This window comes from Melanerpes formicivorus, unplaced genomic scaffold (assembly GCF_026170545.1).
Source record: "Melanerpes formicivorus ecotype bairdi unplaced genomic scaffold, bMelFor1.0.p_v2 SCAF_382, whole genome shotgun sequence".
NCBI classification, from domain to species: Eukaryota; Metazoa; Chordata; class Aves; order Piciformes; family Picidae; genus Melanerpes; species Melanerpes formicivorus.
In genome coordinates, this window is record NW_027142734.1 from 91998 (window position 1) to 116493 (window position 24496).

The 24496-nt window shown below is 49.8% G+C and overlaps 1 protein-coding gene and 1 pseudogene across 1 annotated transcript; one reads left to right on the top strand and one right to left on the bottom strand.

The window, feature by feature from the left end:
- Positions 1–9128: 9128 nt before the first annotated feature.
- LOC137459610 (olfactory receptor 14A16-like) lies at positions 9129–10142 on the bottom strand. The gene has a single exon (XM_068170429.1). The coding sequence runs from the start codon at positions 10140–10142 to the stop codon at positions 9129–9131; it is 1014 nt and encodes a 337-aa protein (XP_068026530.1).
- Positions 10143–16776: 6634 nt separating this feature from the next.
- On the top strand, positions 16777–19820 carry LOC137459612 (nuclear pore complex protein Nup160 pseudogene; annotated as a pseudogene).
- Positions 19821–24496: the final 4676 nt, after the last annotated feature.

The following is a 24496-nucleotide window of genomic DNA, read 5'->3' on the forward strand; positions in this document are numbered from 1 at the left end:
GGATGTGGTCTACCTGGACTTCAGCAAGGCCTTTGACACTGTCCCCCACAGCAAACTGCTGGCTAAGCTGTCAGCTCATGGCTTGGACTTCTAGACTGTGCTGTGTTAGGAACTGGCTGGAGGGTCAAGCCCAGAGAGTGGTGGTGAATGGTTCCACATCCAGCTGGTGGCCAGGCACCAGTGGTGTGCCCCAAGGATCAGTGCTGGGCCCCATCCTCTTTAATATCTTCATTGATGATCTGGATGAGGGGATTGAGTCAGTCATCAGCAAATTTGCAGATGACACCAAGTTAGGAGCAGATGTTAGTCAGTTAGAGGGCAGAAGAGCTCTGCAGAGGGACCTCGACCGACTGGACAGATGGGCAGAGTCCAACGGGATGTTGCTCAACAAGTCCAAGTGCCGGGTGCTACACTTTGGCCACAGCAACCCCATGCAGAGCTACAGGCTGGGGTCAGAGTGGCTGGAGAGCTCCCAAACAGAGAGGGACCTGGGGGTGCTGATTGACAGCCGCCTAAACATGAGCCAGCAGTGTGCTCAGGTGGCCAGAGCCCAGGACCAATAGCATCCTGGCCTTCATTAGGAATAGTGTGGCCAGAAGGAGCAGGGAAGTCATCGTGCCCCTGTACTCTGGATTGGTTAGGCCACACCTTGAGTCCTGTGTCCAGTTCTGGGCCCCTCAGTTTAAGAAGAACATTGAGACACTTGAACGTGTCCAGAGAAGGGCAACAAGGCTGGGGAGAGGCCTTGAGCACAGCCCTGTGAGGAGAGGCTGAGGAAGCTGAGGTTGTTTAGCGTGGAGAAGAGGAGGCTCAGGGGTGACCTCATTGCCCTCTACAACTACCTGAAGGGAGGTTGTAGCCAGGAAGGGGTTGGTCTCTTTTCCCAGGCAACCAGCACCAGAACAAGGGGACACAGTCTCAAGCTGCGCCAGGGGAAGTTTAGACTCGAGGTGAGGAGAAAGTTCTTCACTGAGAGAGTCATTCGTCATTGGAATGTGCTGCCCAGGGCGGTGGTGGATTCACCATCCCTGGAGGTGTTCAAGAGGGGATTGAACGTGGCTAAAAAGACACAACCACAAGGACTTAGCACATAACCCACCAGCTGTGCTGACTAGAGGATTACATCATTGAAAGACCACCAGAAGGACAAACTAATTTAAATAAACCCAACTTTATATGCCTATGTATTAGGGGTAAAATATTTAAAGGGTAGTTAGAAAGTCATTAGTGTGCATTTTAGCACCCAGTGCTGTTTTGCATGTCTCTTTGAAATTGCTTTTTTCAAATTAAAACTATATTCAGTTGACTTTAATTGGCTCCTTCATTTATAACACAACAGCTTTCGCTTGGATCCTTCACTGGCCAGATCCACCGCGCCTCTCCCCTGTGCTGAAACCTGAAACGGCAGAACTCAAAACACACGGTACTCAAACACTCAAACTAAGGTAGCCGAATACTAAGGTAGTCAAATCTCTGCCCCCCTCCCCCCCCCCCCCCAGCCCCAAGTGGTATTCTCACCACGTCGTCATCGCTTGGATCTCGTGCACAAAGTTTTACGGGGTCCACCTATTCCAATTGGACAACAAACAATTAAAAAAAATTCCTTTGCTTGCTTTTATTTGAGTTCTGATCGTGCCAACCTCCCCTCTCCCCCCTGGTCTTCCGACTACAATGAAGCCAAATCACTGGTATGTTCATCACAATGCCCTTCTTCTACTGCCCTGGCTATGGCTCAGGCTATAGTTAACCACCGTTTGGGCTTAATGCCCTGATGCATTCATGTGTGCTGCTGAAGGACACCCAGTCTTGATAAGATATCCAGGAATGGAGCCTCAGTTGTTTTCATTCACATCATACCTCAGTGATTAATCACTACCATAACAAAAAGATATATTTTACTCTAGTTTTAATTTCTTTGGCTTCAGCTTACATTGAGTGATCCAAGTTGCACTTTTCCTTGCTTGATTAAATAACTCTTCAGAACCTTCTTGTTCACCCCAGGGAACATCACCTTTCAGTCTTCATTTTGATACTCACTAAACAGATTTTACACTTTAAACCTTTCAAGTGCAAGGTATATTCTTTGACTCTCAGGCCTCTCTGGAAAATCTTGTGAGAAACTGGTTATAATATTTGGCTTTCGAAAGGGGAAATACTGGGGACCATTGGGTTCGATGGTTGGGCTGATGGTCTGTATTGTGTGGGGTATTGGGAGAGACAGGTGAGGTGCCAACAGGTCTAAAGACTGGCCAGGTCAAAAGTGCAGATTTTGTCTGTCCTGATGGAGAGGGGTGGGAGCGTGCTGGGGAATATATGAATATGTACATTTGAATATATGAATATGTATGTTTGCCGTCTATATCAGTTCACCTCTTGTTGTTAGGGCGCACCTCTAGCAAACTCGCTCTGCACCCAGTGCTGTGTTGCCTTTATTTTATAATAAACTGGTTATAAATTTCAGCAGTGAGTTCATTTCTCACAATTTGGTGACCCGTATGTGACTACCCTGTCTGCAACGGCTTTCGGGGCCCTTCAGAAGGGGGGGCGCCCCTGCCGCTTTCAGTGGCCCGGAAGGAGGACCCTGGAAGCCTCTCAGAACATGGGTAGATGCAGCCAACATTATAAGATAAAGGCAAGGGAAGGAGCTCCCGGCTGTCGCCTGTAATTCTTGTGCACCAAGTCCTGGGCAAGAAAAGGACTGTAAGTATTGTCCGGTTGGGCGGGTATTGAGGTCAGTGAGAGCGTGTGCGTGTGTGAGACGTGGGCTGGACAGTCCGGATCCATGAAGCGAGTGCGGAGTCCTTCGAACTGCGTTTCCAATATCCCACGAGGGACTTGGCCAGTGAAGGGACGAAGCGGTTGGTGAGGGAAAGCGTGGACCTCAGGAAATGGGGCAAGAGTCAGCCCTGGGAAACATGGGAGCAACAAGGGTACCCAGGGATATACCCCCAGACAGTCCTCTGGGATAGTGTATTGGAGGCACAATACGCAGGATAAGGATAGGCAAGGAGGCAGCTTGAGGAGCGCAGCTCTGGGAGTTTGCTTTTGGCTTTGCTTCCCTTGCTTTTCAGGTGGTAAGGGGCTGGTGGCTTGGGACCTCTGATGTAGCTGGGGGAGGGGCTGCCACAGAAACTGCACCAACCAAAGAGAACCCAGCGCGTGGCCGAAGAGAGGAGGCAATTTGAGGAGCTCAGCTCAGCCTGCTCACTGATAGGGGGAAAGAAAACACCTGCCGGGTGGAGAGGGTGGTTACTGCAAGATGGTTACTACTAGAGCAAAGGCTAACAGAAGAACTGTGGGCACCCAAACAGAGACCACTCACAAGCATGCAGATCTTCAGGTAGGTGGCTGCAGTGAGTGCTGGAGCCTGGCACTTGATCTGGAGGATGGAAGGAACAATGTCTGTGTTAGGTGTGAGTAGATCAGGGATCTGATGAGCATGGTGGCCGAACTAAAAGAAGAGGTGGAAAGGCTAAGAGCTATGAGAGATGGCGAACGGAAAATTGACGATTCCCATAATCTAACCTCTTTAAAACCAGAACAGGGGGTAACTCTTGGGGGTAACTCTTAGTGGAACAGGGAGTTTGATACCTTCCCAGCAGCAAGCCTCTCAACCTCCCTGTAGTAACCCACATGAGCAGGGCCAATGGGAGCAGGTCTCTGTCCGACGGAAGAAATCCAGAAGGAGAAAGCTTGCTACTTTGAGCAGCACACTGCCTACAGTGCAATTACAGAACAGGTATGAGGCTCTGCATGAGGAACAGGTCATAGGTGAGGATGAGGACTCAAGAAGGTCAGAAACTGCACCAATGAGAGGTTGCCTCAGGCCAGCCATCAAAACTTACCCGGAAAAGAAACCTCGTAGGGTCATTGTTATAGGAGACTCCCTACTGAAGGGAGCACAGGGCCCAATATGCAGACCAGACCCATTTCATAGAGAGGTCAGCTGCCTCCCTGGTGCCCAAGTAAAGGACGTTGTAGTCCTTCAGACTATGACCCACTGCTGGTCTTTCAGGTGGGTAGTGACGATATAACAATGAGAGGCTCACAATCAATTTAAAAAGATTTCAGAACCTTAGGGCAACTGCCAAAGGGATCAGGGGCTCAAGTTGTGTTCTCTGCTATCCCTCTAACGTCAGCAATGGATGAGGGAACACTGAGGAAGGGCCGACAGGTCAATTCATGGCTCAGGGGCTGGTGCCATTGACAAGGCTTTGGGTTCCACAATCATGGATTGGTTTTCAAGGCACCTGAGCTGAAAACAACTCATGGGGCACACTTGTCCCAGAGGGGGATAAGAATCCTGGGGCAGGAATTGGCAGGGCTCATTGATAGGGCTTTAAACTAGATTTGAAGGGGGAAGGGGTTAATAGTCTCCTGCTGGCTGGTGACAAACAGAGGGGCAGCTCACCAGCAGCAGAGAGAAGGAGAGCTGGTAAGGACTCTCAACTTGCTGCCCTGAGTCAAGCCACGAATGATCCACCAGGACATTCTGTGGAAACCGAGGGGAATTGTCACAAGAGAAGGACAGGGCCAGCCCAGCTGAAGTGCTTCTATGCAAATGTGTGCAGCTTGGGCAACAAACAGGATGAGTTAAGGGCCACTGTGCTGCTGGGATGGCACGACATAGTGGCTGTTACTGAAACTTGGTGGGATGAATCCCATGACTGGAATGTAGGGATAGATGGGTATAAGATCTTTAGGAAGGATAGGCAGGGAAGGAGAGGAGGAGGTGTTGCCCTCTATGTCAATAGCCAGTTGGAATCAGTGGAGCTCCACCTGGGGAGGGATGATGAGCTGGTTGAGAGTGTATGGGTTAAAATTAAAGGCAAGACAAGGGAAGGAGATATTACTGTGGGGGTCTCCTCCAGGCCACCTGACCAGCAGATCCAAGCAGATGAGGCCCTCCACAGGCAAAGAGAAGCGGCTTCCAGGTCACAAGCCCTGGTCCTCATGGGTGATTTCAACCACCCTGACATCTGCTGGAAGGACAACACAGCAAGGCACCAGCAATCCAGGATGTTCCTGGACTGCATAGAAGACAACTTCCTCCTCCAAATGGTAGAGGAACCAACAAGAAATGGTGCTATGCTGGACCTTGTTCTGACCAACAGGGAAGGGCTGGTAAGCAATGTGAGGCTCATAGACGGCCTTGGCTGCAGTGACCATGAAGCAGTTGAATTTAATCTCCTCAGGGCAATCAGGAGGAAGCATTCCAGGCTTACGACCCTAGACTTTAGGCGTGCAGACTTTGATCGCTTCAGGGATCTGCTAGCCAAAGTGTCGTGGGACAAAGCCCTGGAGGGAAGAGGGACCCAGGACAGCTGGTCAGTATTCAAGGACCACCTCCTCTGTGTCCAGGAGCTCTGTATACCAACAAAGAGAAAAGCAGGTAAGAATGCTAGGAGGCCTGCCTGGATGAGCAAGGAGCTACTGGACACACTATTACTTAAAAAGAAACTCTACAGGAAGTAGAGAGAAGGATAGGTAGAACAGGGGGGAGATAAGGAAGCTGCCTGAGCTGCAATAGACCTGGTTAGGAAAGCCAAAGCAGAGTTTGAATTTAATCTAGCCAGGGAGATTAAAAGGAATACTAAGAACTTCTACAGTCTGCAGAAGAGAAGGCTCCGAGGTGACCTAATTGTCGCCTTCCAGTATCTGAAGGGGGCCTACAGGAAGGCTGGGGAAGGACTTCTCAGGATCTCAGGTAGTGATAGGACTAGGGGGAATGGAATGAACCTGGAGGTGGGGAGATTCAGGCTAGATGTGAGGAGGAGGTTCTTCACCATGAGAGTGGTGAAACCCTGGAATGTGTTGTCCAGGGAGGAGGTCGAGGCCCCGTCCCTGGGGGTGTTTAAGAGCAGGCTGGATGAGGCTCTGTCCAGCCTGATCTAGTGTGGGGTGTCCCTGCCCATGGCAGGGGGTTTGGAACTAGATGATCCTTGTGGTCCCTTCCAACCCTGAATGAAACTGTGAAACTATGAATGGGAAGAAGAAGCCTAGGGAAGGTGTGGGCCCCCTCAGAAAGGAAACTGGTGACATGGTCACAAGTGATGAGGAAAAGGCTGAGATACTTAATAACTTCCTTACCTCTGTCTTCACTGCAAGGGCCTCTAGCCACACTCCTGATGTTATGGAAGACAATGTCAGGGACAGGGAGGAAGAACTGCCCATGGTAAGTGAAGATCAGGTTGGTGATCACCTGAAGACCCTGAAAGTGTTCAGGTCCATGGGACCCAATGGGTTACACCCACAGATACCGAGAGAACTGGCAGAGGAGGTTGCTAAACCCCTCTCTAGTCTATTCCAAAGGTCCTGGCAGTCTGGGGCAGTTCCCACAGACTGGAAAAGGGGAAACATTGCCCCCATTTTCAAAAAGGGTAAGAAGGAGGAACCAGGGAACTCCAGGCCAGTCAGTCTCACCTCTGTGCCCGGAATGATCATGGAGCAGATCCTCCTGGAGGCACTACTGACTCAGAAGAATAGTGAAGAAGTGATTTGGAACAGTCAGCATGGCTTCACCAAGGGCAAATCCTGCCTGACCAACCTGGTGGCCTTCTATGAACAGGTCACAACATTAATAGCTGAGGGGCGAGCAACTGATGTCATTTGCCTGGAGCTGAGCAAAGCCTTCGACACTGTCCCTCACCACATCCTGGTCTCCAGGCAGGTGACACATGGGTTTGATAGGTGACCACTAGATGCATAAGGAACTGGCTTGATGGCTGCACCCAAAGAGTGGCTGTCAATGGCTCCATGTCCCAGTGGAGGCCAGGGACAAGCAGAGTCCCTCAGGGATCAGTCCTGGGACCTGTCTTGTTCAACATCTTTGTGGGTGACATGGACAGTGGCATTGAGTGCACCCTCAGCAAGTTTGCTGATGACACCAAGCTGTGTGGTGCAGCAGACAGGCTGGAGGGAAGGGAGGCCATCCAGAGGGACCTTGACAGGCTGGAGAGGTGGGCACACGCCAACCTCATGAAGTTCAATGAGAACAAGTGCAGGGTCCTGCATCTGGGTCAAGGCAATCCCAGGCACAAATACAGGCTAGGCAGTGACTGGCTGGAAAGTAGCCCTGAGGAGAGAGGCTTGGGGGTGCTGGTGGACAAAAAGCTCACCAGGAGCTCTCAGTGTGCACTTGCAGCCCGCAAAGCCAATCAGATCCTGGGCTGCATCAGGAGAAGTGTGGCCAGCAGGTCGAGGGAGGTGATCCTCCCCCTCTACTCAGCCCTGGTGAGACCCCACCTGGAGTACTGTGTCCAGTTCTGGAGCCCCTATTACAAGAGGGATGTGGAGGTGCTGGAACGTGGCCAGAGAAGAGCCAGGAGGATGATCAGAGGGCTGGAGCACCTCTCCCATGAGGACAGACTGAAGGAGTTGGGGCTGTTCAGTCTGCAGAAGAGAAGGCTCCGAGGTGACCTCATTGTCGCCTTCCAGTATCTGAAGGGGGCCTACAGGAAGGCTGGGGAAGGACTTCTCAGGATCTCAGGTAGTGATAGGACTAGGGGGAATGGAATGAAGCTGGAGGTGGGGAGATTCAGGCTAGATGTGAGGAGGAGATTCTTCACCATGAGAGTGGTGAGGCCCTGGAATGGGTTGTCCAGGGAGGTGGTCGAGGCCCCGTCCCTGGGGGTGTTTAAGAGCAGGCTGGATGAGGCTCTGGGCAGCCTGATCTAGTGTGGGGTGTCCCTGCCCATGGCAGGGGGTTTGGAACTAGATGATCCTTGTGGTCCCTTCCAACCCTGAATGAAATTATGAAACTATGAAACACCTGCATATTCACATTCATAGAATCATAGAATCATACTCAATAAGGCTGAAAAAGACCTCAGAGATCATCAAGTCCAACCTGTCACCCATGACCTCATGACTACTAAACCATGGCTTCAAGTGCCACATCAAATCTCCTCTTGTACACCTCCAGGGACGGTGACTCCACCACCTCTCTGGGCAGCACATTCCAATGGCAAATTACTCTTTCTGGGAAGAACTTTCTCCTCTCCTCCAGCCTAAACTTCCCCAGGCACAGCTTGAGACTGTGTCCTCTTGTTCTGGTGCTGGTTGCCTGGGAGAAGAGACCAACCCCCTCCTGGCTACAACCTCCCCTCAGGTAGTTGTAGACAGCAATAATGTCTCTAAGCCTCCTCTTCTCCAGGCTAAACAACCCCAGCTCACTCAGCCTCTCCTTACAGGGCTGTGCTCAAGGCCTCTCCCCGGCCTCATTGCCCTTCTCTGGACACCTTCAAATCTCTCAATGTCCTTCTTAAACTGAGGGGCCCAGAACTGGACACAGGACTCAAGGTGCTGCCTAAACAGTGCAGAGTACAGGGGCACAATGACTTCCCTGCTCCTGCTGGCCATGCTATTTCTGATGCAGGCCAGGATGCCATTTGCCTTCTTGGGCACCTGGGCACACTGCTGGCTCGTGTTCATCCAGCTGTCAATCAGTACCCCCAGGTCCCTTTCTGTCTGGTTGCTCTCCAGGCACTTGTTCCCTGCTGTTCTTGTCTGAGACAACTTCTTGGGCACGATTTTGGGAGAACCTCTGGAAGAAGGCCTTCAGACACTGCCCTGAGCAGATTACATCTTTTTTGTGGAACTGCTCTTCAGGCCATCTCTGTGCCAGCACTGCCCCTGGCCTGTCCCTGCCTGTAGTCCCAGCACTGCCACACAGCAGCACAGTGCCCAGTCTGACAGAGCACTCAGGCCTGGCCCCAACACAGAGGCTCAGTAGGAGAGTGCGGAAGGGAGGAAAGAGATGCTCAGGACAGCCCAAGTGCTGGGGCTCCCTGGAACTGCTGCTGTGCTGGGACTCTGCCCCTCCACCTCTGCACACAGGCACTGCCCTGCAGCTCCAGAGAAGGCTTGGAGGAAGGAGCTCAGAGAAACAAGTCCCTGCAGGGTGCCTTCTTGTGTTGAACACACAGGAAGCACAGCTCCTGATGTCTGCAGTCTCTGAGTCACACCAGACAGGCCAAGACTGAATCAGAAATGGTCTGGAGAAAGACACTTGTGGGGAAACAACATTCTCAGAATGGAACACCACCAGCAGCAGCCAAAAGCTGAGATGCCAGGCTGGGCCTGCACTGAGTGACATCAGAACTGCTCTGCAGGAGAAGACAAACAGTTTATTGCTTCTGAAGGCATCCAGTGATTAGTTTGCTCAGGGCAGCCTTGAGCTCCTGGTTCCTCAGGCTGTAGATGAGAGGGTTCAGTGCTGGAGGCACCACCGAGTACAGAACTGCCACCACCAGATCCAGGGATGGGGAAGAGATGGAGAGGGGCTTAAGATGGGCAAAAAATGAAGTGCTGACAAACAGGGAGACCACAGCCAGATGAGGGAGGCAGGTGGCAAAGGCTTTGTGGCGTCCCTGTTGAGAGGGGATCCTCAGCACAGCCCTGAAGATCTGCACATAGGACACCACAATGAACACAAAACAACTAAAAATTACAAAGACACTGAGCACAATTAGCCAAACTTCCCTGAGGTAGGAGCTGGAGCAGGAGAGCTTGAGGATCTGGGGGATTTCACAGAAGAACTGCTCCAGAGCATTGCCCTCGCAGAGGGGTAGTGAAAATGTATTGGCTGTGTTCAGCAGAGCATAGAGAAAGCCACAGGTCCAGGCAGCTGCTGCCATGTGGACACAAACTCTGCTGCCCAGAAGGGTCTCATAGTGCAGGGGTCTGCAGATGGCAACATAGCAATCGTAGCACATGATGGTGAGAAGAAAATACTCCCCTACAATGAAGAAGAGAAAGGAAAAGAGCTGTGCAGAACATCCTTTGTAGGAGATTGTCCGGATATGCCATAGAGAATTAGCAAGTGATTTGGGGACAGTGGTGGAGATGGCACCCATGTCAAGGAGGGAGAGGTTGAGGAGGAAGAAGTACATGGGGGTGTGGAGATGGTGGTCACAGGCTATGGTGGTGATGATGAGGCCATTGCCCAGCAGGGCAGCCAGGTAGATGGCCATGAAGAGCCAGAAGTGTAGGAGCCGCAGCTGCTCTGTGTCTGTGAATGCCAGAAGGAGGAACTGGGTGATGGAGCTGCTGTTGGACATCTGCTGCCTCTGAGCATGGAGACCTGTCCAAGGAAGGAAAGACAATAACAAGTTAGGGGACACTTCTCTCAAGCTAACCATAACCCTCCTCCCTGAGCTGCATGAGGAAAGGATCAGCTCATTCCCATCACTACCAACCAATGGCAGGGTTTATCACAGCTTCAAATGCAGCAGGGACACAGAGTTACTATGAAGATGCCTCTGGTTTCAGAATATAAAGTGACAAATCCCAGAGAACAGGAGTCCCATGGACAGGTGGAGAAACAGGGACCAGCACTGCAGTGCTGCAGAGACAGTGAAGGGAAGAGAGGGGCTGAGGGTGAAGGCTTCTCCTTACCCACTTCTGCTCACTGTTGCTCACAAGATGGAACTGAAGGGCTTTGGTCATCCTTTTGTGTGAACACTCCAGGAGTCTTCAGCTGAACATCAGCTGCTGAGATGGAGATGCCCCCAGGAGCTACAGCTGCAGTGTCCTGCATCCACTGTGTCAGCGACTGCAGTGACTTCTCCAGCAAACTCTCAGCAATCTCCCAGTCCTGGCCACCTTGAAGCTCTCACTGCCTTTTTCATCTCCCTAAGATCCCCTGGCAGTGCCCTAAGCCCTGCTGTGCTGTGCAGAGGAGAAGCTCCTGGATAGAGCTGTCTCTTTAAAGTGCTGCCTGCTTGCCAGCAACTCCCTCCAGCCCAGGAGTCTGGCCCAGCTCAGCAGCAGAGGACCAGCCCAAGGCATTTAATGACCTCTCTGCTGGCTATGGTGTTGAGTCGATGAGCCTCACAGACTGAAAGAAAGCTGAAAAAAACCTCTCAGGAGGTCATTATCAAGCTTCAAAGTTTACTGGAGTGTTAATGGGTCCCACTGAGGACCATCACTGACAAAGCCTCCCCAGGGGCTTGTTAGAGCAGAAAGCAAGAAGCAAGAACAGAAGAAAGCAAGAAGCAAGAACAGAAGAAAGCAAGAAGCAAGAACAGAAGAAAGCAAGAAGCAAGAACAGAAGAAAGCAAGGGCAAGACAATTCCAGAGTTGCTCTCATGCTGAGCAAATATGAATGGGTTTTCTCAATCCAAAGGGCCAAGTCCTGGTCTTCAGCTCCAGGGAAGGGAGATCCTGTCCCTCAGACACAGCTCACTGCTCTTCCTGGTGCAGTGGGATGTGAGGATGTGCGATGGTTGGAGCAGGTCTATGGTGTGACACTGCTGGTTGGGGCAAGGAGGCAATGAGGTCTTTGTCAATGAAGTTCAGCTACCTTCTGGTTGCAGAGACAATGGTCACAGCCACGGTGATGAAGAGGTCATCTCTGATGAGTACTTTCAGCTTCGTCATGGACCTCAGGTGTCCCCACCACAGCCTGTCCTATAGTGTCCCATATCTACACCTCTTCCTTTGAAGACACCCAGTGCTCTTTCTAGGTTCACCTCTGTATTTCACCACCCTCAGTGGTATCTCTCCATCCTTCCTCCCTGTCTCTTCCTTGAAAGAGAAACCCAAGGGCTGGGCCAGTCTCCCTCTGAGTGCCCTTGTGTACCACAGCACTGCCTTTGTGTGATGAAGAGGTTATTAATACATGAATACAAAATATCATAGAATCATAGAATCACAGAATCAATAAGGTTGGAAGAGACCTCAAAGATCATCAAGTCCAACCTATCACCAAAGACCTCATGACTACAAAACCATGGCACCAAGTGCCACATCCAATCCCGTCTTGAACACCTCCAGGGCTGGTGACTCCACCACCTCCCTGGGCAGCACATTCCAATGGCTAACAACTCTCTCTGGGAAGAACTTTCTCCTCACCTTGAGCCTAAAACTCCCCAGGCACAGCTTGAGACTATGTCCTCTTGTTCTGGTGCTGGTTGTCTCGGAGAAGAGACCAACCCCCACCTGGCTACAACCTCCCTTCAGGTAGTTGTAGAAAGCAATAAGGACTCCCCTGAGCCTCCTCTTCTCCAGGCTGAGCAACCCCAGCTCCCTCAGCCTCTCCTCACAGGGCTTTGCTCCAGACCCCTCCCCGACCTCATTGCCCTTCTCTGGACACCTTCCAGCAAGTCAACCTCCTTCCTAAACTGAGGGGCCCAGAACTGGACACAGTACTTGAGGTGCGGCCTAACCAGTGCTGAGTACAGGGGCAGAATGACCTCCCTGCTGACAGGCTGACGGGCTTGAGTTTGCAGGTTCCTCCATCCAGCCCTTCTTGTGGCTGGAGAGCAGCCAGACAGAAAGGGACCTGGGGTACTGGTTGCCAGCAGCTGAACATGAGCCAGCAGTGTGCCCAGGTGGCCAAGACAGCCAATGGCATCCTGGCCTGCATCATGAATAGTGTGGCCAGCAGGAGCAGGGAAGTCATTCTGCCCTGTGCTCAGCACTGGTTAGGCCACACCTTGAGTCCTGTGTCCCGTTCCGGGCTCCTCACTTTAGCAAAGATGTTGAGTTGCTGGAATGTGTCCAGAGAAGGGCAACAAAGCTGGGGAGAAGTCTGGAGCACAGCCCTGTGAGGAGAGGCTGATGGAGCTGGGGTTGCTTAGCCTGGAGAAGAGGAGGCTCAGAGGAGACCTTATCATAGTATCATAGTATCAGTCAGGGTTGGAAGGGACCACAAGGATCATCTAGTTTTTTAATTGAATTGACCAGGTTGGAAAAGACCTTTGAGATCATCGAGTCCAACCTATCATCCAACACCATCTAATCAACTAAACCATGGCTCAAAGCACCCCATCCAGTCTCTTCCTAAACACCTCCAGTGATGGTGACTCCACCACCTCCCTGGGCAGCACATTCCAATGGGCTATCTCTCTTTCTATGAAGAACGTTGTCCTAACACCCAGCCTAAACCTCCCCTGGCACAGATTGAGACTGTGCCCTCTTGTTCCGGTGCTGGTTGCCTGGTTCTTATTTTGTCATGTTTCAAAGCCTGGCCTTCTTATCGCGGTGGTTGTAATGACATAATAAACAAACATGTAATTACATTTCAATTTCATCAATCATCTTGTAAGACTTTCCTATTCCATTAGCAGGTTAGTTGGATGTTCAGCTTTGTAATGGGTTGGGGCAGACCCCCTCCCCACCACGCGCCAAAATAACGACTCAAACAGATTGCAAAAGTGATGGAAAGTTTAAATAGAGAACAGTGAGTGCGTGCAGAGAACTAGAAACACAGTGACAAGAAGAACCCCAACACAGACCCAGAGAGATCCCATCCCCACCTGAGGGTGCACCCAAAACTCCCAAGGCTCCTCCTTCCCCCCCCCCACTGCTAGGCTAGTCTCAGATGGCCAGATCTGAGACTGCCCATCCCCCCGTGGCCTTGGGCCTAGCCAGGCCCATGGCCGGGAGATCTCTCCCCCAGTTACCAGGTGGCTGAGAGGAAGAAAAGACGAAGTGCCAGACCCTGCCGTGAAACTTATAGTGGTGCAAGGGATCATGGTAGGAAATAACCTAATTTCCTGTGTCCACCCACTGGGCTGGACTTCTGGACACAGGAAACACCCCTGTAGCAGAGGGCACCCAGCCCAAACAACAAGAAGCTTCCTGCAAGTGTGCCTGCATCTTCCACTTCAGTGTAGTGTGTGTGACTGATCCATTTCACACTCTGAATGTCTTGTCTATTTGAATGATGAGAAGGGAACATCTGCCCCCTGAAGCTGTGTGATGCTGAATATACTGAAGATCTCAGCTGGCCACTACCATTGGCTACGGTCTTCATCATTAATAATAGAAAATAATACTTTGGATTAAGCATTAGTTCCAACCCCCCTGCCATGGGCAGGGACACCCCACACTAGATCAGCCTGGCCAGAGCCTCGTCCAGCCTGCTCTTAAACACCTCCAAGAATGGGGCCCCAACCACCTCCCTGGACAACCCATTCCAGGGTTTCACCACTCTCACAGTGAAGAACTTCCTCCTCACATCCAGCCTGAATCTCCCCAACTCCAGCTTCATTCCATTCCCCCTAGTCCTATCACTACCTGAGATCCTGAGAAGTCCCTCCTCAGCCTTATTGTAGCCCCCTTCAGATACTGGAAGGCCACAATGAGGTCACCTCGGAGCCTTCTCTTCTCCAGACTGAATAGCCCCAACTCCTTCAGTCTGTCCTCATAGGAGAGGTGCTTCAGACCTCAGATCATCCTCGTGGCTCTTCTCTGGACACACTCCAACATGTCCATATCCCTCTTGTAATACGGGCTCCAGAACTGGACACAGTACTCCAGGTGGGGTCCCACCAGAACTGAGTAGAGGGGGAGAATCACCTCCCTTGACCTGCTTTCTGGCCTGCAAGTGCACACTGAGAGCTCATGTTGAGCTTCTCATCTACCAGCACCTTCAAGTCCTCTGGGCTGCCTTCCAGCCAGTCACTGCCCAGACTCTATTTGTGCCTGGGATCGCCTTGACTCAGATGCAGGACCCTGCACTTGGTCTTGTTGAACCTCCTGAGGTTGGCTTGTGCCCACCTCTCCAGCCTGTCCAGGTCCCTCTGGATGGCCTCCCTTCCCTCCAGCGTGTCTGCTGCACCACACAGCTTGGTGTCATCAGCAAACTTGCTGAGGCTGCACTCAGTGCCACTGTCCATGGCACCCACAAAGATGCTGAACAAGCCTGGTCCCAGGAGTGATCCCTGAGGGACTCTGCTTGCCACTGGCCTCCACTGGGACATGGAGCCATTGACAGCCACTCTTTGGGTGCAGCCATCAAGCCAGTTCTTTATCCATCTAGTGGTCCACCCCTCAAACCCATGTGTCACCAGCCTGGAGACGAGGATGTGTTGCGGGACAGTGTTGAAGGCTTTGCTCAGGTCCGGGTAAACGACATCTGTTGCTCTGCTGTCTACAACTACCTGAAGGGTGGTTGTAGCCAGGAAGGGGTTGGTCTCTTCTCCCAGGCAATCAGCACCAGAACAAGAGGACATAGTCTCAAGCTGTGCCTGGGGAAGTTTAGGCTGGAGGAGAGGAGAAAGTTCTTCCCAGAAAGAGTAATTGGCCATTGGAATATGCTGCCCAGAGAGGTGGTGGAGTCACCATCCCTGGAGGTGTTCAAGAGGGGATTGGATGTGGCACTTGAAGCCGTGGTTTAGTTAGTCATGAGGTGTTGGGTCACAGGTTGGACTTGATGATCTCTGAGGTCTTTTCCAACCTTATTGAGTCTATGATTCTATTTTTTTCATCACCCAGAAACTATTGAAAAGTAAAGTTTGGAGCTGAAAGCAGTGTTCATGAAGTCAGAACTTTAGTTGTAAAGCTTGAAAATCTGCACATTTCTGAAGATAACAGCTTGTAAAGAATGGGAGAAGATTGTTTCTTTCTACTGCTGCCTGTTTGCAGCTTCCTGCCCTCCTTCACCCCCATCCTTCTCTTTGTCTTCTCTCTCTCTCTCTCTCTTGCTTGCAGTGTTTTGCTGTCTGCAGAAGCTGTTTGAGATTTTGAGAGACACTGCTAAGTTTTGTTAGGAAAGATATTTTAACATTTTGTAGGTGCAAACCTGATGTGGAGAATTATTTTAGCTTTGGGGTTTTATTAGAATGTATTTTGGAGTTCTTTTTATTTTTGTAGTAGTCAAGTTTTTCCAGTAAGGATAATGAATAATGAGTACTTATGATAAGTATTTAGTGATTCTGATAAGGTGTGTTAAGTAATAAATAAGTGTAATGAAATATAAGTAATAATGAGTAGAATAAGTTACGTAACATCTTTTTTTGGTTTGTTTTTTTTTTAACTGATTTATTTTTGACAGTTTTTGAGACTTTTATGGATTTTTGCTGTAAATTTTTTTTGTCTTTTCTTTATATTCATGGTCGTGTTTTAAGATAAGGATTATAAAAGCACAAAAACCCACAAAAAGGTAAGGTATTTTTGGATGCATCACGTACAGAGAGGGTTAGCCTAGGAGAAAGGCAAATGGATTTGTTAGAATCATAGAATCAGTAAGGATGGAAAAGACCTCAGAGATCATCAAGTCCAACCTGTCAACACAGACCCCATGACTAACTAAACCATGTCCTCAAGTGCCACGACCAATCCCCTCTTGAACACCACCAGGGATAGTGACTCCACCACCTCCCTGGGCAGCACATTCCAATGGCTAACAACTCTCTCTGGGAAGAACTTTCTCCTCACCTCAAGCCTAAACTTCCCCTGGTGCAGCTTGAGACTGTGTCCTCTTGTTCTGGTGCTGGTTGCCTGGGAGAAGAGACCAACCCCCACCTGTCCACAGCCTCCCTTCAGGTAGTTGTAGAGAGCAATAAGGTCTCCCCTGAGCCTCCTTTTTCTCCAGGCTAAACAACCCCAGCTCCCTCAGCCTCTCCTCATAGGGCTTGCTTATTTCTGCACAGCTGTGAACCATGGAATGAACATGAAGCACACAGAGTCATCACCATGCTCTGCCTCATTAGGCTTTCTTCTGGTAACTATTTCCCCTTACTGGAAATCCAGCTGCACACAAGCCTTAAGCCTTTTATTTTTTTTGCAGTGGTAGCTAGGTGCTCTTGAGGACATCAGTAAGCATCTGTCTGCAGCTTTAATGTCTCTGGAAAGTCAGCTTGAGCCATTAAATGTACCTTCAAATGGGCAGGACAAGTTTGCATGCCATGCTTGAAGGACAGTATGTCGCACCCTACAGTAGTTAGATCACAGCATGGTGGAGGTTGCAAGGGACCTCTGGGGATCATCTATAGCCCAAGCACTCCTGCTAAAGCAGGGCACCACAGCAGCTTGCCCAGGATCACAATGTCCAGGTGGGTTTGGAATCTCTCCAGAGAAGGAGACTCCACAGCCTCTCCAGACAGCCTGCTCTAGCACCCTCACACCAAAGCTTTTCTTCATGGTTATGTGAAAATTCTTGGGTTCCCATTGCCCCTTCTCCTGTCACTGGGCACCACTGACAAGAGTCTGGCTCCTTCCTCTTGCTCCACACCCTTTAGCTCTTGCTGAGCATTGACCAGATCCCCTCTGGGGCTGTTCGTCTCCAGACTCAGCAGCCCCAGGGCTCTCAGCCTTTCCTCCTCGGAGATGCTCCAGGCCCCTCAGCATCTTTGTAGCCTCTGCTGGACTCTGTCCAGTAGTTCCCTGTCTCTCCTGTACTGGCAAGCCCAGAACTGGATCCAGTGCTCTAGATGTTGCCTCACTAGGGCAGAGGGAAATGAGAACTTGACCTGCTGCCCACACTGTTCTTAATGCACCCTGGAAGACCATTGGTCTTCTGGTCCACAAGGCCACTGTGCTGGCTCATGGTGAACTTGTCCACCAGTACTCCCAGGTCCTTCTTGTAGCCAGGACCACTCCCTCACAGCTTCATATGAGTCCCTACTCACAATTCAGGCATCTGTTAGTGTGGGAAGAGGAAGTACATTTTGTCACCTACAGGTTTTTAGTGATGCTAGCAAGCAAAAGTCAATCCATGTCATGAGCTGGAAAGATCGGTTCTGCAACTCAGTTCTGCACACATCACTGACAACGCAGGAATTGACACATGGCAATGCCCCTCAAGCTGAAAACCAGCAGACCTGAGACTGATCACAGTAGCTGTCATGCTGAACTGAAACTGATGACATCGATCTGAGGCTGATCGCACATGAATGTTGCTATAAGGCATCTGAATTAGGACTGAGTATCGCTTAATTGCTGTGTGACTAGGAAACACGTTCACATGGGTTTATGTGCTAGCTCACCAGAATGTCATAGCGGAGTAATAATCTCAAATGGTTAAAGGGAAGGTTAAAATGTTTTATAGCATAAAAGTCACTTTCATTTTTATGTTATAAAACCAAAAAAGGGGGAGTTCAGGTATGATGTCACAAGAAAGAATTGTTAAAGCATGTCAATTTTTAAGTTTTTTCATTTTATATGTGCTGGGTTTAGTGTGGTTTAGCAAAACTTATGGAGGATTTAAAAATTTTCATGGCCTTACTCGGGAGGAATTTGAAAAGACAAACTTAACATCAGAATATATGGCCAAGAGTTGGAACAATTGGACTCAGTATCTTCCCAGGGCTGGCCCCTGACTCGGTCGCCTCAGTTGCATGGCTGAGCAGTGAGGGGGAAGCTCTCTTTGCTCTGCCCTCAGCATCTGGAGGGATCTTTGTCCTTAAGCTGCCTCCTCATGATGCACCTGGAATGGTTTCGGTGGTGCAGCTGAAGCAGAGCTCGGTGATGCAGCGTCTCCTGACTGGCTGGATGCCAACTGCCATCAGAGGTGACTGTGGGCCCTCTGACCTGCCTGTCAGCCTCTCCGTGCACTGCCTGGAGCATGATGCCTTCCTCTTTGCCCTCTGCCAGGAGCATAAACATCAGATGTGGTCCTACAAGGATCAGATGTATCCGATGGTTGCAGACCTGCTGGAGTTCATGCCGGTCAGCAGGGACCTGGAGCTTGCAGCTGGGACCGGCCACTGCCTGCAAATGGCCTTCTCCCAGTGCCCAGGGCTTTACCTGGGTGTCTACATGCATGCGCCCAAGAGAGGACAGTTTTGTGTCTTCCAGCTGGTGAGCACCGAGAGCAGCTGCTACAGCCTGGACCACATTTCCTCCCTCTTCTCCTCCCAGGAGACTCTTGTTGACTTTGCCTTAACCTCGGCCAAGATCTGGGCACTGTGGCACAAGGAGAAGAACCAAACAGTTGTGAAATACATCAACTTCCAGCAAAATGTGGCAGGCTAGTGGAACCAGGTCTTTGTGCAGCCTCTGCCTGAGGAGGAGGTGACAGTTCAATATGATCAGGACCCCAAGGAGACCTACCTGGAGTATCTCTTCATGCCTGGGCGCTTCAGCAAGACAGCTATCCAGAAGGCTCTGCAGATCTTTTCTCAAGGAACAGAGAGGCACATGGATCTGACATGGGATGAGTTAAAAAAGGAGGTTACCTTGGCTGTGGAAAGTGAGTTCCCAGGCAGTGTGATAGAGTATGAGTGCTCACCAGAGGAGTTCTGGCAGCTGCAGGTGGAGTTCTGGTCCAAGTTCTACACCTGCTGCCTTCAGTACCAGGAAGAAATTTCACAGCCTCTGGTCCTGCTCTTCAACCCTTACACCAGCATGGTTTGCCTGCTGAAGAAGGGCTCTGTGTCTTTCCTCATGCCCTGTCCCTGGGTGGACCATCTTTATCTCCTCTCCAATGAGCACCTCCTGACTGAGGATGCTGCTGCTATCTTTGATGATTTGGAGATGCCTCATGATGTTGTCTGTCTTGTCCAGTGCCTTCACCTGGGGAATCAATTTCCATGGACATGGCCTTCAGCATGGAAATGGCCTGCTCCCACCTCCAGCTTCCAGAAAAGGCTGTAGAGCAGATCCTGGAGGACTTGATAGCTAATGACACAGAAAGTGTGATAGAGGAGATCCACAGCAAACTGCAGGAGATCAGGAACCCCATCCATGCCATTCGGGTGCTCATCCAAGACATGGACTATGAGATGGACACCGACATGGAGAGAGCTCCTCACCTAAACCTGCAGCTGCACCTCAGCCAACTGTACAGCAGCAGCACGGCTGGCAGTGTGCTGTGCTGGGGAGTCTGTAAGATTGCTACCATCCACTTCCTCATCTGCCAAGACCTGCTGATTCTCCAGCAGCTCTTGCTGAGGCTGGGAGATGCTATGGTTTGGGGAGGGGGCCAACTCTTCCAGACTCAGCAGGACCTGCTGCCCCACACCACTCCCCTCCTGCTCTCCTACTACCTGATCAGGTGGGCAAGCCAGTGCCTGGCCTTGGACGTCCCCTTTGACACGCTGCAAGTAACCACAATGCCTCTTCTGGTTCTAAATGTGGCTTCCTCCTGAACCCACCTGAAATATCCTGCCCTGGCATGAAAGGCTGCTGTTTGCTGTGGGAATATCACTCCAGGAGTCAGGTTGTGCTGGGAAAGGTTCATTTTGGTGTTTTTTTTTTCCTTCCATGTGTTAAGCTGACTCTGCCATGTGCTAATTCCACCCTGCCAGGCCTGGCTGTTCCCTGCTGTTGCCTTCTCCAGCTGTAGGAGTTGAACAATGAGCACAATTAAAGCAGGAGGTGTTTTGTTGTCTCTTCATATTTTTTTTTTCCCAGGTGACTGGAAACTGGCCAATGTGGTCCCCATCCACAAGAAGGGTCGGATGGAGGAACCTGGAAACTACAGGCCAGTCAGCCTGACCTCAGTGCCAGGGAAAGTGATGGAGCAGATTATCCTGGCAGCAATCACTGCGCACCTGAAGGATGGCCAAGGGCTCAGGACCAGCCAACATGGATTTAGGAAGGGCAGGTCCTGCCTCTCCAACCTGATCTCCTTCTATGATCAGGTGACTGCCTGGTGGACGTGGGGCAGGCTGTGGATTTGGTCTACCTGGACTTAAGCAAGGCCTTTGACACCGTCCCCCACAGCAAACTGCTGTCTAAGCTGTCGGCTCATGGCTTGGACCACAACACTCTGTGCTGGGTTAGGAACTGGCTGGAGGGCTGAGCCCAGAGAGTGGTGGTGAATGGTGCCACATCCAGCTGGCAGCCAGGCACTAGTGGTGTGCCCCCCAGGGATCAGTGCTGGGCCCTGTCCTCTTTAACATCTTCATTGATGATCTGGATGAGGGCATTGAGTCAGTCATCAGCACATTTGCAGATGACACCAAGCTGGGAGCAGATGTTGGTAAGTTAGAGGATAGAAGGGCTCTGCAGAGGGACCTTGAGTGACTGGACAGATGGGTGGAGTCCAACGGGATGGCATTTAACAAGTCCAAGTGCCGAGTGCTGCACTTTGGCCACAACAACCCCATGCAGAGCTACAGGCTGGGGTCAGAGTGGCTGGAGAGCTGCCAAACATAAAGGGACCTGGGGAGGCTGATTGGCAGCCACCTAAACATGAGCCAGCAGTGTGCCCAGGTGCCCAAAAAGGCCAAGGGCATCCTGGCCCTCATCAAGAAAAGTATGGCCAGCAGGAGCAGGGAAGTCATTCTGCCCTGTGCTCAGCACTGATTAGGCCACACCTTGAGTCCTGTGTCCAGTTCTGGGCTCCTCACTTTAGGAAAGATCTTGAGTTGCTGGAATGTGTCCAGATAAGGGCAATGAGGCTGGGGAGGGGTCTGGAGCACAGCTCTGTGAAGAGAGGCTGAGGGAGCTGGGATTGTTTAGCATGGAGAAGAGGAGGCTCAGGGGAGACCTTATTGCTGTCTACAGCTACCTGAAGGGTGGTTGTAGCCAGGAGGGAGTTGTTGGTCTCTTCTCTCAAGCAACCAACACCAGAACAAGAGGGCACAGTCTCACGCTGAACTACCAGGGGTAGTTCAGGCTCTAGGTGAGGAGAAAGTTCAAGAGGGGATTGGACTTGGTGGCACTTGGTACCATGGTGTGGTCATGCGGTCTGTGGTGACAGGTTGGACTTGATGATCTTTGAGGTCTCTTCCAACCTTCGTGATTCTGTGATTCTGTGATTCCCATAGCTGAGTTAGTCTTTCAGGATCAATAAAATGGATTATTGTGTTATGTTTAATTTTATTTTGGGCAGAACCACGAATATTCCAGATGTCCAGATGATGTGTTTATAACTTAATATCTGCTTCCTGTGTACCATGTGTTCAGACTACGATAACTCGTATGGTTAACCAAGTCTTCTTAATAAAGAAGGAGATGAGGGAGTTGGAGCTATCTCCCTTAGGAGATAAGAAAAATAACAAAGAATGTTGTAAGTTTGAAACTGTGGGATGAAAGCTTTCTGGTATCTGTGTAAAGGAGGCAGCTGCCCTGCTGCTGCCCTGACTTTGTAGATTAGTGAAAGAATGTGTTTGTTAAAATGATTTAATTGACACAGCTCTGCTTTTTGTATCTTTGCCCATATGTTACATCAGCTCTTGGGGCATAAATAAGGTCCTCAGATGCGTTAATAAACTTGTCTTCAATCACCACATTCAAGTCTGTGACCAAATCTGCCACGACAGACATGTCCTTATGTAGTGACATCTGACAAAATTAGGTGACTTTGATAAAACAGCTGAGTTGCAGAGCAAGAGAGCTCTTTCTCTTGACTCTTTACCCACCTCCTATGCATGGACTAAGCAGCAGTACCAGTTCAGGAGGATTCTCCAGTTTAGATTGGAGGAATTCCCACAATCAGCAAACAGCTCTGTATTTGATATATTCCTAAGGTCTCCTGGAAGTGCCTTCCTTTTGTAAGTGAGGTAATGTTACTGCTTTTGGATCAATCTTTGAGGAATACTGTTCTCAAACTACCTGTAACAATTCCTATTGTGAAGATAACCCTCAACAAACCTACCAAACCTTCATAAACTTTGTATCATGTTACAAGGGAGGTGAAGCAAATTCATAAATAAATAAATATACATTTATACATTTTTTGCCTTATTTCCCCCTTATTCATAACAGGATCATGGAGCACAGGATGTTAGGGGTTGGAAGGCACTTCTGAAGATCATTGAGTCCAAACTCCTGCCAGAGCAGGACCAGCATAGGTCGCACAGGAACACATCCAGATGGGGTTTGAAAGTCTCCAGAGGAGACTCCACAACCCCTCTGGGCAGCCTGTTCTAATGCTCTGTGACCCTCATAGTGAAGAAATTCCTCCTCATGTTGAGGTGGAACCTCCTGTGCTGTAGTTTCTATCCATTGCCCCTTGTCCTATCCCAGGGTGCAACTGAGCAGAGCCTGGCCCCTCCCTCTTGATCCCCAGCCCACAGATATTTATAAAGACCCCCAGGGCTCTCAGTCTCTCTTCACCAGCCAGTGCTCCAGTCCCTTCATGTCGAGAATGGAGACAGGGATGACAAAGACTCAATATGAGTGATAGAAATCATCCAACTTTATTGTTCCACACTTCATTATTTATAGTCTTATCTTATGCATAGTTAATTCTATTCTAATTTAACACATTCTATTGGTTTATTTCTAAAAGGTTACATTTGTTTATTTCACAACTCTGTGTTTTTTTTTCTACTCAGTCTAGTTCCTCTTTTCCCCAGATCTCGCCTCCTCCTCATCTTGTTTGCCTCTTCTCTGGGGCAGCTTGACCTTAGCATACCAGGCAATCAGCACTTTTCCACAACTCCTACTCCATTGCTATATTTTCAACAGAAAGTCCTTCAAGGCCTGAATTGCACAGGTGTTCCTGGGACCCATGTCTTTTTTCCTTAAACCAATCCCCAACAATTCCCCCGTTTTTCTTTTGTGCAAGCAAGGCCTTGGAGGTTATCCTTTGAACACTTTGCATGATACAATTATAAACAAGTTCATCAATAATTAAAATTAATATAATAATACCTAAAAGCCTTAAAGCTTCTTTTATCAATTGTTTAACCCACTGTGACACATTACAAAATATTGATCTTAAAAAATCATCCAAGAGACTTTTTACAATTGCAACAGCGTGCGTACATTCTTTAGCCACTTCATCTCAGCATGTATTGACACTCCATGATCTGACAGGTTAAACCAATGCATTCCATCAAAGTCTTCACGCCCATGCCCTTGAGCCAACAACAAAAAATCAATTGCAGCACGATTTTGCAGCAATGCATGTTTCAATGGGTTTTGATCTAACAATAGCTCTTCCAACACTTGGGTGGTAACATTTGCGTTTTTTACTGACCAACACGCTAATCTTTCTACTTCACTCAAAGCTGTCGAGGGTTGGAAGGGTAAGGCCAAGAAGCCTCCTCCCTCCCCCCTGTAAAGTAAAGGGAAAGAAAATTGAAGGGAAAGGGAAAAAACCTCACAGCTGAATTAGCAAAGCAGTGGGTGCTGTATATTTACAAAGCAATGTAGGATATGCAGGGAAATATATACAAATTTACAATATTTACAATATGTACAAAGATATACAACAGAGTAGCACAGAAATGAGAGTTCCCCCTCTGCTGAGGGGGTTCCCCTCCTCCGCTCTCCCCCTCTCTCCCCCTTTACCCCAGAGCGGGTTAGAAAGAGAGAGAAAGAGAAAAAAGTTAGAAGCAGTTGTGTTAATTGGAAAGGAGTTAATACAGGCCTTGGTAGCTTATCGGTTTCAAGGCAAAGCCTTGGCCGAAAGCCCAGGAGCTGCAAGATGCTGCCCGAAGGAGAAGCGGAAGAAAGACTGATAGAAAAGTGCTGGAATGCCCAGGATACCCTCCTGCACTCCCAGTTCAGAAGGCGCTTCCTCCCACGCTACCAATGAAATTAGTTTAGATCGTTCTTTTCATTTACCAACTTCCGTCCACCATATTCCCTTTCTTAAGGGGACAGCCCCAACTGGTGACAAAAGCCTTTGCTGGAGCTGCACCTGGCATTACCAAACTCACAAAAGATCTCATTGCATCTCCCCTCAATTCCACTTGGTCAATACATTCTGGTGATAATCGCTCAACTGCACGTTTTTTCCGTAGTTGCTGTGTTTGCTTTAAAATTTTTAACCACTGAGTCTGAGATGGTGCTATTGTGGATAAAGACCCTAAATAACAGGGACCCCCCACTGGATTAGCTGGAATTCCCTGCCAGGCACGATCTC

Excerpts from the sequence above, each read along its gene's own strand:
- LOC137459610 (XM_068170429.1), bottom strand. The coding sequence starts at position 10,142 with ATGGTTAGCTTGAGAGAAGTGTCCCCTAACTTGTTATTGTCTTTCCTT.